The 15,367-nt window shown below is 39.7% G+C and overlaps 1 protein-coding gene across 2 annotated transcripts; it reads left to right on the plus strand.

Moving 5' to 3' along the window:
* Positions 1–1,318: 1,318 nt before the first annotated feature.
* On the plus strand, positions 1,319–14,979 carry LOC108272223 (zinc finger protein 260). 2 transcript variants are annotated; one of them, XM_053683619.1, is made up of 3 exons: positions 1,319–2,016; positions 5,683–6,729; positions 12,928–14,979. In XM_053683619.1, the coding sequence occupies exons 2-3, from the start codon at positions 5,769–5,771 to the stop codon at positions 13,767–13,769; spliced, it is 1,803 nt and encodes a 600-aa protein (XP_053539594.1). In that variant the 5' UTR covers positions 1,319–2,016; positions 5,683–5,768; the 3' UTR covers positions 13,770–14,979. The 2 variants fall into 2 exon arrangements, 1 of the variants encoding a protein (XP_053539594.1); XR_001814015.3 differs by lacking the exons at positions 1,319–2,016; positions 5,683–6,729 and adding an exon at positions 11,957–12,142 and having other exon boundaries at positions 12,719–14,126; positions 14,748–14,979.
* The last annotated feature ends 388 nt before the right edge of the window (positions 14,980–15,367 follow it).

Raw genomic sequence — 15,367 nt, forward strand, 5'->3', positions numbered from 1 at the left:
AAATCAGGTCCAACAGGAGTCGTGTGTGTGATGCAAACACAAATACACAAAATACATCAAAGAAAAAGTGCTGAATTAAATGTATAATACTTCTTAAAGCTTCTCTTCTTGACTCTATAAAATAATACCCTCTTTATAACAACTATGACATTTTATTTATAGTCTATATAACAGTGGACATTGTCACAAATCAATCACAATTTATTTATATATCACATTTAAAAACAACAAGAGTTGACCAAACTGTGTTATTCTCCCAAAATTACAATCCAAGAATATTTAAAACATATACAATATAACACATGAACATGAACAGTTATAATAAATTTAAGGACAGTTATACGCAGCAGAGTAAAGATGAGTCCTCAACAGCAATTTAAAAGATTCAGTTTCATCACAAGATCTAATGTGGACAGGGAGAATGTTCCAGAGATGAGGAGCTGCAATAGAGAAGGTACGATCTCCTTTAGATTTCAGTTGTGACTTTGGGACACTTACAATGAAACTCTGTATGATAATAAATGTAATAAAACGAAAATAAACAAAATAATAAAAAAAACTAAATGTGATGAATTAAGAGCCACAAATATAAAGAATTACAATAATCCAAGTCTATTTGAAATACCAGCATGAATAACAGTTTCCATAACCTTAAAAGACAAGAAATATTTTCATTTTAGCAATTGCCCTGAGTTGAAAAAAGCTATTTTTACCCTAGCATTAATCTGCTTGTCAAATTTTTAATCTGAACCAAAGATTACACCAATTTACAAACTTCATGATATTAAAGGCCTCTGTAGTACAGTTTATTTATTTATTTAATCGTTCATCTAATTCTGATTGTTTAATCCAGTGGTTCTTAACCTGGGGGTCACAAAGCTGTAGCAGGGGGTTACGGAAAATCTTTTATTTTAAATGATTGTACACAGAGATTCACAGAGACGCCACTGGTGGAAAATGATGTCCTTAAAACTGGGTCGCAGTCGCAAGAAGGTTAAGAACCGCTGCTTTAATCTAATGTCCATGTAACTTACACTGCCTTTTATTTCTTTGTTAAATCTGCAGATGACGGTGGTGGAAGAAGTGAACCTGTTTTTTCAAATGGAGAAGTTGATCAGAAGTTGACAATTTTATCAGTTTTTATATTTAAAATTTACAATTTATTTTTTACTGATAGTGTTTGTTTTTCTAAATGTTTATGTAAACAATGGATCAACAAAAACCTGGATTGTGTGCTGATTATTTATTTATATAGACTGATTTGTTTTTATTTATAATTAACGATGCATCAATGTGTGAAGATTAAAAATAAATCATGAAAATTGAGGTTAAGAGAGGGTCAGGGGAACATTATAGGAACTTTAGGGGAACATTCTACAAACTTAAAAACAATGTTCTATTTCTGTAAAGAAACTTTTCCTGGCTAACAAAAAACTAACCTTAAAATGTCTGTTCTGGGAACCAAAAATTATTAGCAGGGTGGGTGGAAATATTGAAATGGTAATGACATATGATTTGATGTCTCTTGGGGTCACTTTGAGCTGGGAAACTGTTTGTAAAATCTGTTTAATTTGGAAGATACAGTGACACATATCAACATTTCTACCGGAGACGTGAGAACTGCACAATTTCAAAACGGAAATATCAATAGCCCTGAGTTTATGTAGCATATTGCCTGGGGAAGAAACAGTCTGTTTTGCTGCTCAAATCCTCACTTTTAATGTGTGTTATATTGTTTAATTTAGTTTTATTTTCCCTTTGCTAACCGGTTCATGAGCGCTAATACAATGCTCCAGTAGGTGTCGCTGTGAGCGTCTAGATGTAGTGTTCCGCCACACATTCACAGAAATAGAAGAAGACGGGCGGCAGTTTTGCTGATTGATGATCTGAGCTCTCCGACTCTACTAATCATCTTTACATTCAAATATTTCTGACAGGGTTTTACCTCCACAGTTCCATCTGATCCGTTGTGGGTGTATTTGAGGAGGTTAACTGCGTTCTGCTGTAAAGATCAAGGTAAGTTCAACTCGGCTAACAGTGGCTGAATCCTAAATGGATTTCTACTTCCTGTGCTAGTGCACTACACAGCCTATAAAATAGTGGTGTTTACACACTCTGTAGTGCACTATATATCCTATCAGGACTCATTTGGAACGCAGCCGTAGTGAAACCTTACTGTGTGTGCAGGTAATTATTCATTAATTACTACATTGACGCTAATCATAATCGGGTTTTATTTTATTATTATAAACGTTGATTGAGCGGCTTAAAATAATATAATTTGGTATTAGTTTAGTTTTATATACGGATCAAGTTTAAAATGCGTGTTTGTTTATATGTACAGTATTTAAAGCGTCACGAAACGATAAACTTCATTTTCTGAGATTTTAACAGTGATGTTCGTATCGCATATTATAAAAGACAATCTTAGCATCTGTTAATGGTAGGAGAAAGTTGATTAATTTTTTATTTATTTTATTTCATTTAATTAATTAATTAATTAATTTTAGCTTTTTTTTTTTTCAGTTTTATTTGTATAGAGCTTTTAACAGTGGACATTGTCCCAGAGCAGCTCTACAGAAATATATACACTCAGGATATAGATGTTAAATGTATGAATTTATCTCTAATGAGCAGCCAGAAGCGACAGTGATGAGGAAAAACTCCCTGAGACGATATGAGGAAGAAACCTTGAGAGGAACCAGACTCAAAAGGGAACCCGTCCTCATCTGGGCGACACCGGATAGTGCGATTATAAATAAATACACCCCTTCTATAAATGTTCTAAGACTACGTGCTCAAATAGTGCAGTTGTATAAGCAGGAAATTCAGTACAGTTTTTACATGAAGTCTGTTTTGTTGAACTTCTCCACTATTCACTGATGGAGACTTGAGTGTAAAACTGTTTGTGGTAATTGTAGTGCTAAAGCTATCATAGCATAACTGTTCATATGAATTGAGGTCCAAAGCCAGTGGAAGAGGTGGGTCTTTAGGTGTTTTTTGAAGATAGTGACAGATTCTGCTGTCCGGATTGAGGTTGGAAGTTCATTCCACCACTGAGGGACAGTTAGTGTGAAGGTTCTGGAAAGGGACTTTGAGCCACGCTGAGTAGGCACTACTGGGTGGCAGGCTGTGGCTTAGGTGGTAGAGCGGGTTGTCCACTAATCGTAGGGTTGGCAGTTTGATTCCCGGCCCACATGACTCCACATGCCGAAGTGTCCTTGGGCAATACACTGAACCCCAAGTTGCTCCCTATGGCAAGTTAGCATCTTGCATGGCAGCTCTGCTACCATTGGTGTGTGCGTGAATGGGTGAATGAGACACAGTGTAAATTGCTTTGGATAAAAGCACTATATAAGTGCACTATTTACCATTTACTGAGCGTCGGTCACCAACTGATTGCAGAATGTAAGCCTTTAGGAGAGAGTTGAGGTAGGAGGGTGCTGTTCCAGACAAGGTCTCGTATCTGAGCATCAAGGCTTTGAATTTGATACGGGCGGCTACAGGAAGCCAGTGGAGGGAGATGAAGAGGGGTGTGACATGGGTCCTTTTGGTCTGGTTGAAGATGAGACATGTTGCTGCATTCTGAATCATCTGAAGAGGTTTGATGGAGCTGGCTGGGAGGCCCGAGAGTAGTGCATTGCAGAAGTCCAGTTTTGATATGACAAGAGCCTGGACTAGTAGCCGTGTGGCTTGTTCGGTGAGATGGGCTCTTATTTTTATTGATGTTGTACAGGATGAACCTACAGGACCATGCAGTTGTTGAAATTTGGTCTGTAAAGGTCAAGCTGTAATCAAAAGTCACCCCAAGGTTCCTGGCCATCCTGGTTGGCTTGAGTGTGATTGAGCCGAGCTGTACAGTGAGGTTGTGGTTGATTGAGGGGCAGGCTGGGATGACGAGAAGCTCAGCTTTTGCCTAGTTGAGCTTAAGGTGGTGTTCCCTCATTCAGTCTGAGATGTCAGACAGGCAAGCAGAGATTCATGCAGAGAGCGATGGATCATCAGGCTGGAAGGACAAATAGAGCTGGGTGTCATCAGCATAGCAATGATATGAGAAGCCATGAGACTCAATCACCTGCCCTAGAGAGGTAGTATAAATAGAAAAGAGCAGTGGACCCAGAATTGACCCCTGAGGAAACCCAGTTGTGAGTTGTTGAGTTTCAGAAATACCTCCCCTCCACAATATCTTGAAGGATCTTTCTGACAGATAGGATTCCACCCAGCGCAGAGCCATTCCGGTGATACCCAGGCTGGAGACAGTTGACAGGAGGATCTGATGATTCACAGTGTCAAAAGCAGCAGAGAGGTCGAGTAGGATGAGGACAGATGATCTTGAGGTTGCTCTTGCTAGTCATAAGGCTTCAGTGACGGAAAGCAGAGCAGTCTCCGTGGAGTGACTGCTTGAGAAGCCAGACTGCTTGGTGTCCAGGAGGTTGTTCTGTGTGAGGAAAAATGGAGAGTTGATTAAAAACAGCTCTATCAAGGATTTTGGAAAGAAAAAGGAGGAGGGGAAACAGGTCTGTAGTTGTCAACTTGCAGCAGATTAACTGATGGTTTTTTAAGCAGTGGGGTAACCCGGGCCTGCTTGAATGAAGTAGAGTATGTGCCAGTAGAGAGGGATGTGTTAAATATGTGTGTGAGTGCAGGTAATAGTGTGGGAGAGATGGACTGAAGAAGGTGAGAAGGGATAGCGTCAAGAGGACAGGTTGTGGTACGGCTAGAAAAGAAGAGTTATGAGACATCAGTCTCTGAGAGAGGAGAGAAGGAGGCCAATTGAGAGTTACATGGAGGAGGAGCCAGTCTATGCGTGTCTGGGGTTGAGAACTGGTTCCTGATTGATGTAACCTTGTTGGAAAAGAAAGTGGCAAAGTCATCTGCAGTGAGAGAGGTAGGGGAAAGGGGAGTAGGGGGACTGAGAAGAGAAGAAAAGGATTTGAAGAGAGTACGGGTGTTGGGAGAGCTTCCAATCTTCTCTTGGTAGTACAGGGCTTTAGCAGTGGAGAAGCTATGGGAAAAAGAGTAGAGAAGTGTTTGGTAATTGGTTAGGTCAGTCGTATCATTAGATTTACGCCATTTCTTTTCAGCTGCTCTTAGTTTGTCCGTCAGCCACGATACAGTGCCCCCTGGAGCAGAGCAGGTAAAGGGCCTTGCTCAAGGGCCCAACAGTGGCAGCTTGGCAGTGCTGGGGCTTGAACCCCCAACCTTCTGATTAGTCATCCAGAGCCTTAACCACCAAGCCACCACTGCCCCCACACAAGGCTTGCCCTTTGCCCACCCTCCCTGGTTGGTAGTTGTCATGTGATAGAGCAGAGTTTGGTAGTGTGTGCAAGTTGTCAAGACAATATTGGGGAAACCCAATTTTAAAAAAAAGTAATGTTTGAATTATAGTAGATGCACTTCTGAATGGCTGCCATGGAATGGTGTCCCAGCCAGGGTGTGTTTTGTCTCAATGCCCAATGTTCCCAGAATATATATAAAATATCAGGAGTTATAAAGGTTAATAAAGGGTAATAAAGTGATGGTTGTCAGTATGGTATCAAGTCAAGTACCTGGCTGAGAAGTGGTTCATGACCAAAGCAAGATCACCAACCCAAGATCTGATTTGCAGATTTATAGAATATATCAAAATGCTTTATTTGGTTAAAAAATTAAATCAATCATTTTTGTCTTTCTCTGTTGCAGATTTGAGGGGTGTACTGTCTCCTCCTGTTGTCCTCTTTCCTACACATCATAACTTAACCTCCACAAGAATATCAAGCATTTCAACTATGATGAAGTCAGAAGAGATTAAATGTGAGGATCTGGAACCCATGGAGAGCTGCAGTAGTGATCAAATCTCTGATACTTTCCACTCCAAGATCTCTCACAGACGAGTGCGGGAAAAAAATCACCACTGCTCAGTGTGTGGAAAGAGTTTCGATCGGAAAACTTATCTCAGACAGCATCAGAGGACTCACACAGGAGAGAAGCCGTATCAGTGCTCACAATGTGGGAAGAGTTTCAGGCAAAAGAGTCATGTCAAACCTCACGAGCGCATTCACACAGGAGAGAAGCCATATCAGTGCTTAGAGTGTGGGAAGACGTTTACCTGGCAGATAGCCCTCCAACGACACCAGCACATTCACGCAGGAGAGAAACCGTATCAATGTTCACATTGTGAGAAGAGATTTAGTGAGACACGTCTTCTCATAAATCACCTCCGAGTTCATACAGGAGATAAACCGTATCAGTGCTCAGAGTGTGGTATGAGTTTTACACAAAAGAGCAATCTCCAAAAACACCAACGCATTCACACTGGAGAGAAACCGTATCACTGCCTAGAGTGTGGGAAGAGTTTTACACAAAAGTCTAGTTTCCAAATACACCAACGCATTCACACTGGAGAGAAACCGTATTACTGTCTAGAGTGTGGGAAGAGTTTTAGTCGAGAGGACACTCTCCACGTACACCAACGTGTTCACACTGGAGAGAAACCGTATTACTGCTCACAGTGTGAAAAAAATTTTACTACCCTGAGTCACCTCCGACAACATCAACGCATTCACACTGGAGAGAAACCGTATTACTGCCTAGTGTGTGGGAAGACTTTTAGTCGAGAGGACACTCTCCAAATACACCAACGCATTCACACTGGAGAGAAACCGTATTACTGCTCACTGTGTGGAAAGAATTTTACTAGCGTGAGTCATCTCCGAAAACACCAACGCATTCACACTGGAGAGAAATCATTTCACTGCTCAGAGAGTGGGAAGAGTTTTAGGACACACAGTAATTTTCAGCAACACAAGCACATTAACAAAGCTGAAAATAAGGATATGATATAATTTTCAGCAAAGTGTGGGAATTAACTAGTTTTATTCTAAATGTTTATTTTATGTAAAATTAACCACTTTATCTATTTTGGAATGTTTTGCAGATTCTTGATGAAGTTTCAATTAAAAGTATTTTAACATTAAGCAACAATGTATGGATTTCACTGCAGCAGAAAACAGTATTGCAAACCAAGGAGCATATACAGTACCCTTCACTAATATTGGCACCCTTGGTAAATATGAGCAAAGAAGGCTGTAAAAAATTATTTACTGTTTAACCTTTCGATCTTTTGTTAAAAAAAATCACAAAAAATACTCTGCTCTCATGGATATCAAACAATTGCAAACACAACACAGGTTTGTAAAAAGAATATCTTTGTTAAATATAGGTGTGCAACAATTATTGACACACCTATGAATTCATATGGGAAAAATGTATATGAAGTATATTCCCATCAATATTTTTTTTTTTTTTTTTAGTACACCTGGGTGACTAGGAAGAGGAAATTGTTTCATGACATCCTGTTTCACAGGGGTATAAATATGAGGTAACACATAGGCCAAATTCCCTTAGTCATTCATAACAATGGGTAAGACCAAGGAATATAGCTGTGATTTGCGGCAAAAGGTTGTTGAGCTTCACGCAAAGGGAAGTGTCTATAAGAAAATAGCACAAACATTGAAAATGCCCATTTCCACCATCAGGGCAATAATTAAGAAGTTCTATCCATCCATCCATCCATCCTCTATACCACTTTATCCTTTTCAGGGTCACCAGGATTAAGAAGTTCTAGTCAACTGGAAATGTTATGAATCAACCTGGAATTGGACGTGTGTCTAAATCGTCTCAATGCACTGTGAAGAGGACAGTTTGAGTGGCCAAAAAAATCTTCAAGGGTCACAGCTGGAGAATTGCAGAAGTTAGTTGTGTCTTGGGGTCAGACTCCAAAACTACAATCCGAAGTCACCTACATCACCACAAGTTGTTTGGAAGGGTTTCAAGAAAAATGCCTCTACTCTCATCCAAAAACCAAACTCAAGGATCTTCAGTTTGCAGACACTACTGGAACTTAAAATGGGATTAGGTTCTATGGTCAGATGAAACCAAAATGGAGCTTTTTGGTAGTAAACACCAGAGGTGGTTTTGGAGCACACAGAGAGGTAGCCATATGGAAAAGTACCTCATGCCCACGGTTAAATATGGTGGTGGATCTTTAATGTTTTGGGGCTGTTTTTCTGCCAGAGGACCTGGATATTTTGTTAGGATACATGACATCATGTACATCAACAAATATCAACAGATATTAAATGAAAACCTGACTGCCTCTGCCAGAAAGCTTCAAATGGGCCGTGGTTGGATCTTCCAGCAGGACAATGATCCAAAACATACATCAAAATCAACACAAAAATGGTTTACTAACCACAAAATCAAGGTCCTGCCATGACCATCCCAGTCCCCTGACCTGAACCCCATAGAACACCTGTGGGGTGAACTGAAGAAGAGAGTCCAGCAGTGTGTTTGAAGGATCTGCTGGGGCCTTGAGCATGGCCTTTAACCCTTAATTTATCAGCTGCATAAATGTAAATTGCTCTGGATAAGGGTCAAATGCCGTAAAAATGTAATGTAATAATTGCATTCCCAGTTGGATATATTGAGATTGTAAGACATTAACAAGATCAAATATATTCTTTGAATCCTGTAATTCCATGACAGCGTGGTCAAATAGTTGGTGAATAGATGTTATATTCTTGAATAGCCATGAAATAATAGAAATTGTGAATTTCCTTGATTTAAAAAGTAAGGATTTGACCAGATATGAGAATATTTGTTTGAACAACAATAATGAAAAAGTTCCTCCATCGGCATAATCAATGAAATTAAACAATTGTTGTAATTCTGTAATGGTTTTTATAAATGAAATAATAAAAGGGATTTCTGATATTTTGCTAGAATATCTGACAGACTTAAATAATCTTATTGTGGATCAATTACCTGTAATGAATTAGGTAATTCTGTAATGAATTAGGATTCTTGATGGTCTTTTTCGCCACTACTGGATATTTCGGTCCTCTTGGTTTGAGAGGTTTGATTCAGTAATATGGAAATGGTCTGCACTTGTATCATAACTTTTAACCTTATCGCTTCTCCAAAGCACTTTACACTGTTACTCATTCACACACACACACAAACACACAGAGCTGTAATGCAGATGTTAGCCTGCCATCAGAAGCAACTTTGGGTTCTGTGTCTTGCCCAATGATGTTTTGGCATGTGGAGCGGCCGGGGATCGAACCGTCAATCCTGTGATTAGTGGACAATCCGCTCTACCACCTGAACCACGAGCCCCAAAAAATAGGTACTTCTGTCCTGTTCACTGAACAAAATAATGTAGAAATTTAGAAGAAATTCCATAAATCCACAATCTAAACAGGATCAAGATGTCCATGTTAGAAATTATTCAACAAATCAGATCCAGCAGGAGTAGTGTGTGTGATGCATAGATATAAAACACAAAATACATCAAAGAAAAAGTTCTGAATTAAATGTTTAATACTTCTTAAAGCTTCTCTTCTTGACTCTATAAAATAATACCCTCTTTATAATAACTATTCAATAATATTTTTTTTATAGTCTACTGTGAGGGAAAAAAGTATTTGATCCCCTGTTGATTTTGTACGTTTGCCCACTGACAAAGAAATCATCAGTCTATAATTTTAATGGTAGATTTATTTGAACAGTGAGAGACAGAATAACAACAAGAAAATCCAGAAAAACACATGTCAAAAATGTTATAAACTGATTTGCATTTTAATGAGGGAAATAAGCATTTGACCCCTTCTCAATCAGAAAGATTTCTGGCTCCCAGGTGTCTTTTATACAGGTAACGAGCTGAGATTAGGAGCACACTCTTAAAGGGAGTGCTCCTAATCTCAACTTGTTACCTGTATAAAAGACACCTGTCCACAGAAGCAATCAATCAATCAGATTCCAAACTCCCCACCATGGCCAAGACCAAAGAGCTCTCCAAAGATGTCAGGGACAAGATTGTAGACCTACACAAGTCTGGAATGGGCTACAAGAACATTGCCAAGCAGTTTGGTGAGAAGGTGACAACAGTTAGTGCGATTATTCGCAAATGGAAGAAACACAAAAGAACTGTCAATCTCCCTCGGCCTGGGGCTCCATGCAAGATCTCACCTCGTGGAGTTGCAACGATCATGAGAACAGTGAGGAATCAGCCCAGAACTACACGAGAGGATCTTGTCAATGATCTCAAGACAGCTGGGACCATAGTCACCAAGAAAACAATTGGTAACACACCGTGAAGGACTGAAATCCTGCAGCGCCCGCAAGGTCCGCTGCTCAAGAAAGCACATATACATGCCCGTCTGAAGTTTGCCAGTGAACATCTGAATGAGTCAGAGGACAACTGGGTGAAAGTGTTGTGGTCAGATGAGACTAAAATGGAGTTCTTTGGCATCAACTCAACTCGCCGTGTTTGGAGGAGGAGGAATGCTGCCTATGACCCCAAGAACACCATCCCCACCGTCAAACATGGAGGTGGAAACATTATGCTTTAGGGGTGTTTTTCTGCTAAGGGGACAGGACAACTTCACCGCATCAAAGGGACGATGGACGGGGCCATGTACTGTCAAATCTTGGGTGAGAACCTCCTTCCCTCAGCCAGGGCATTGAAAATGGGTCGTGGATGGGTATTCCAGCATGACAATGACCCAAAACACACGGCCAAGGCAACAAAGGAGTGGCTCAAGAAGAAGCACATTAAGGTCCTGTAGTGGCCTAGCCAGTCTCCAGACCTTAATCCCATAGAAAATCTGTGGAGGGAGCTGAAGGTTCGAGTTGCCAAACGTCAACCTCGAAACCTTAATGACTTGGAGAAGATCTGCAAAGAGGAGAGGGACAAAATCCCTCCTGAGATGTGTGCAAACCTGGTGGCCAACTATAAGAAACGTCTGACCTCTATGATTGCCAACAAGGGTTTTGCCACCAAGTACTAAGTCATGTTTTGCAGAGGGGTCAAATACTTATTTCCCTCAATGTATATAACAGTGGACATTGTCAAATCAATCACAGTTTATTTATATATCACATTTAAAAACAACACGAGTTGACCAAAGTGCGTTACTCCCCCAAAATTACAATCCAAGCACATTTAAAACATATACAGTATAACACATGAACATAACAGTTATAATAAATTTAAGGACAGTTATACGCAGCAGAGTAAAGATGAGTCCTCAACAGCAGTTTAAAAGATTCAGTTTCATCACAAGATCTAATGTGGACAGGGAGAATGTTCCAGAGACAAGGAGCTGCAACAGAGAAGACACGATCTCCTTTAGATTTCAATCGTGACTTTGGGACACTTACAATGAATCTCTGTGGATCTTAAAAGTCTAGACATTTGATATAGCTGTAGAAGATCAGTTATATACTCTGTTCCAAATCCATGTAAACCCTTAAAAACCAGTAAAAGTACTTTATCTTGAACCCTGCATTTAACTGGGAGCCAGTGCAGGGAAGCCATCACAGGAGAGATGCTAGTGTACTTCCTAGCGTAGGAGTCTAGCTGCTGCATTTTGCACTAACTGTAAATGTGATAATAAATTGTTTAACAGACCCAAATATAAAGAATTACAGTAATCCAGTCTAAATTAAATAAAAGCATGAATAACAGTTTCCATGACCTTAAAAGACAGGAAATATTTAAATATTTCAACAAAAAAATCTACTTTTTACCACAGCATTAATCAGCTAAATTATTAGCAGGGTGGGTAGAAATAGTGAAATGGTCATGACATAAGATTTGCTGTCTCTTGGGGTCACTTTGAGCTGGGAAACTGTTTGTAAATTCTGTTTAATTTGGAAGATACAGTGACTCATATCAACATTTCTACCGGAGATGTGAGAACTGCACAATTTCGAAACAGAAATATGTCAATAGCCCTTAGTTTAAGTAGCATATTGCCTGGGGAAGAAACAGTCTGTTTTGCTGCTCAAATCTTCACTTTTAATGTGTGTTATATTGTTTAATTTAGTTTTATTTTCCCTTTGCTAACCGGTTCATGAGCGCTAATACAATGCTCCAGTAGGTGTCGCTATGAGAGTTTAGTTAACGTTCCGCCACACATTCACAGAAATAGAAGAAGACGTGCGGCAGTTTTTCTGATTGATGAGCTGAGCTCTCCGACTCTACTAATCATCTTTACATTCAAATATTTCTGACAGGGTTTTACCTCCACAGTTCCATCTGATCCGTTGTGGGTGTATTTGAGGAGGTTAACTGCGTTCTGCTGTAAAGATCAAGGTAAGATCAACTCGGCTAACAGTGGCTGAATCCTAAATGGATTTCTACTTACTGTGCTAGTGCACTACACAGCCTATAAAATAGTAGTGTTTACACACTCTGTAATGCACTATATATCCTATCAGGACTCATTTGGAACGCAGCCGTAGTGAAACCTTACAGTGTGTGCAGATAATTTTTAATTGGATGCACACTGTAATGTTTTTTTCGTTTTATTTGCATTGATAATGGTTAAGTAGGTAGTAAGTGTACCTTACTAACCCATCATTAAAGCCTTAGAAAAATACTAAAGTAGTTTATGTTGGCCTGTTTAACGTGATCTGTCCAAAACCAGGGAAATTCTCAACATCACAGTGGCTTGGTTAGGAGCTTTTATGGTTATTTCTTGATTGTCATATTGATATTTTCTATGTTTTGTGCTAATGCCAAGAGCATCACTTTCCAGTACTTCACAGACAGTTTGAACAAACAGGAAAGCTGTTGTGTAGCTCTTAATTTCAGTTTATAAAATGATACAATGTGGGTTATGTGTTCAATTATGAACCACTGACCATTTCTGCCTTTTTTTGAATGCAGATATGAGTGGTGTCCTGTCTTCTCTTGTTGTCCTCTTTCCTACACATCTTTAAATTTACCACCAAGAACGTCAAGCGATCCAACCAGGATGAAGTCAGAAGAGATTAAATGTGAGAATCTGGACCCCACAGAGATCCCCAGTATTAGCCAAAGCTCATCCGGTTCTTTTCACATGAACACCTCTCCCAGACAAGTGCAAAAAGAATTTCACCAGTGCTCACAGTGTGGAAAGTATTTCGGTCAAAAGTGCCATCTTAACCAACACCAGCGCATTCACACTGGAGAGAAGCCGTATCAATGTTCACAGTGTGGGAAGAGTTTTGCAGAGAGAGGTAATCTCATAAAACACCAGCGCATTCACACAGGAGAGAAGCCGTATCGCTGCCCTCAGTGTGGGAAGAGTTTTGCAGAGAGAGGTAATCTCATAAAACACCAGCGCATTCACACAGGAGATAAACCGTTTCACTGCTCGGAGTGCGAGAAGAGTTTTAATCGAGAGGACGCTCTCCAAGAACACAAACACGTTCACACCGGGGAGAAACCCTTTTACTGTTCAGCATGTGGAAAGAGTTTTACCAGGTATACCAGTGTCCAGCGACACCAGCGCATTCACACAGGAGAGAAGCCGTATCACTGCTCACAGTGTGGGAAGAGGTTCAGTGAGAGACGTAATCTCATACAACACCTTCAGCTTCACACAGGAGAGAAGCCGTATCAGTGCTCACAGTGTGGGAAGTGCTTTACACAAAAGTGTAATCTTCAGCAACACCTGCGCATTCACACAGGAGATAAACCTTATCAGTGCTCACGCTGTGGGAAGAGTTTTACACAAAGAAGTCATCTTCAACAACACCAGCGCGTTCACACAGGAGATGAACTGTTCCACTGCTTAGAGTGTGGGAAGAGTTTTACACAAGGAACTGATCTCTACATACGCCAACACATTCACACGGGAGAGAATCCGTATTACTGCACACAGTGTACTACTTATAGTAGTCTCCATCAACACCAGCACATGTGCACAACTGTGAATGAGGACATGCTGCAGTAATCATGAGAATGTGTGGGAATTCCATCCATTTTCCATACCGCTTATCCTACACTGTCCTACTGCATTTCATTGCCTCTGTGCTTCTACTCTGACCATGACGATAAAGTTGAACCTAATCTAACCTGCACAGGGTCACGGGGAGGCTGAAGCCTATCCTGGGAATCTGGAAATGCCAAATCAGCCTGAAGTGCATGTCTTTGGACTGGGGAGGAAACCAGAGTACACAGAGGAAACCCCTGAAGCACAGGGAGAACATGAACTCCCTACGTACACAGGGTGAAGGTGGGATTCGAGACCCCAACCCCGGAGGTGTGAGGCAAACATGCTAACCCACTAAGCCACCTTGCCCCACCATGGGTAGGAATTATATATCTAAATTAATATTGGGACAAATATGTTCTAGAACCACTTTATAAACTCCATTGGAGATTCTACTTCTGTATATTCCTTTCTGTTTGCTAGAGGAGTTGGTGGGAATTTCATCAGCCAGGAGCATTCCATGTTTTAGTATTTTATTATTGTGTGCCCAATATCATCCTTATATCAATATAATATAATATAATATAATATAATACAATACATTGTGTATGTATATAGATAAATAAATAGACTTTTTGCCATTTTAATTGACTGAACAGTCAAATACAATAATAATTGTATTATGCCAATAAGGTTGATGAAATTAATCAATTGTAATATTTTTTTAAATAGGAAAAATAATAGGATGTCTGGGGTTTTACCCAAATGTATGATAAAACTAAATAATTGTATTGGTGGATCATTTCCCCATTAGTAAAGGACATAAAAACACTTTTTTTTAAAACCTAAGAGACAAGTTAAAATACTGTGCTTACATTTCCATACCGTGGGGAGCACATGCCTTCACTTCATGGTCTTTCACCAATGCTGGATATTTCAGTCCTCTCAGTTTGAGATTGATTAGGTAATAACACTCTACTTTCTCACCTATTTCCCCAGCTCTGACTGTCCAGCACTCTCATCCAGCAATGTATTGGCCCCTTCTTCCATACATTACTTTGCTATCTCTGCAGCAGTGAATGGCTAAATTTCATTTGATGGGAAGTAGTTATGTTTTGTTTTGCACGTCACATTAGCACTTTTGACCAATGCATGGACCTGAACCTGAAGAAGGGTGGATAAACACATACTTCTCTGTACATTTGTCATTAAACTTTGTGTATCGTTGAGATTTCTTTTGTCATCTTGTCTATGTTTACGTGCAGTCTAGTAATCCATTGATAACCCAACTGATAGATCCATCAGAAAAGAAACACCTCAGTTGGAATAGAGTAAACTGAAAGAGGCCAATCCAAATCAAATTTCATTCCCATTGAATGAGGTGAGTAATCCTTTTGATAATATATTGAATAGAAGAATAAAAGCAACAGATTTTCATCAGATTACTTTCACAATCGGAATGTAAGGAAATACAGATAATGTTCCAGATGGGAATCTATTTAAAAATAATAATGTTATAATAATGTACATCCAAAATAATAATGTTGGATGTACGCTCCCACAATTCACAGTGCATATCAGACCAAAAATTTTGAACCAAAAACATGAATTCCAAGACC

The sequence above is a fragment of the Ictalurus punctatus genome, chromosome 11, assembly GCF_001660625.3.
Source record: "Ictalurus punctatus breed USDA103 chromosome 11, Coco_2.0, whole genome shotgun sequence".
Lineage (NCBI taxonomy): Eukaryota > Metazoa > Chordata > Actinopteri > Siluriformes > Ictaluridae > Ictalurus > Ictalurus punctatus.

Excerpts from the sequence above, each read along its gene's own strand:
- LOC108272223 (XM_053683619.1), top strand. The coding sequence starts at position 5,769 with ATGATGAAGTCAGAAGAGATTAAATGTGAGGATCTGGAACCCATGGAG. Across the intron at positions 6,730-12,927 it reads TCACACTGGAGAGAAATCAT|ACCAGTGCTCACAGTGTGGA; the intron begins TTCACTGCTCAG and ends AAAAAGAATTTC.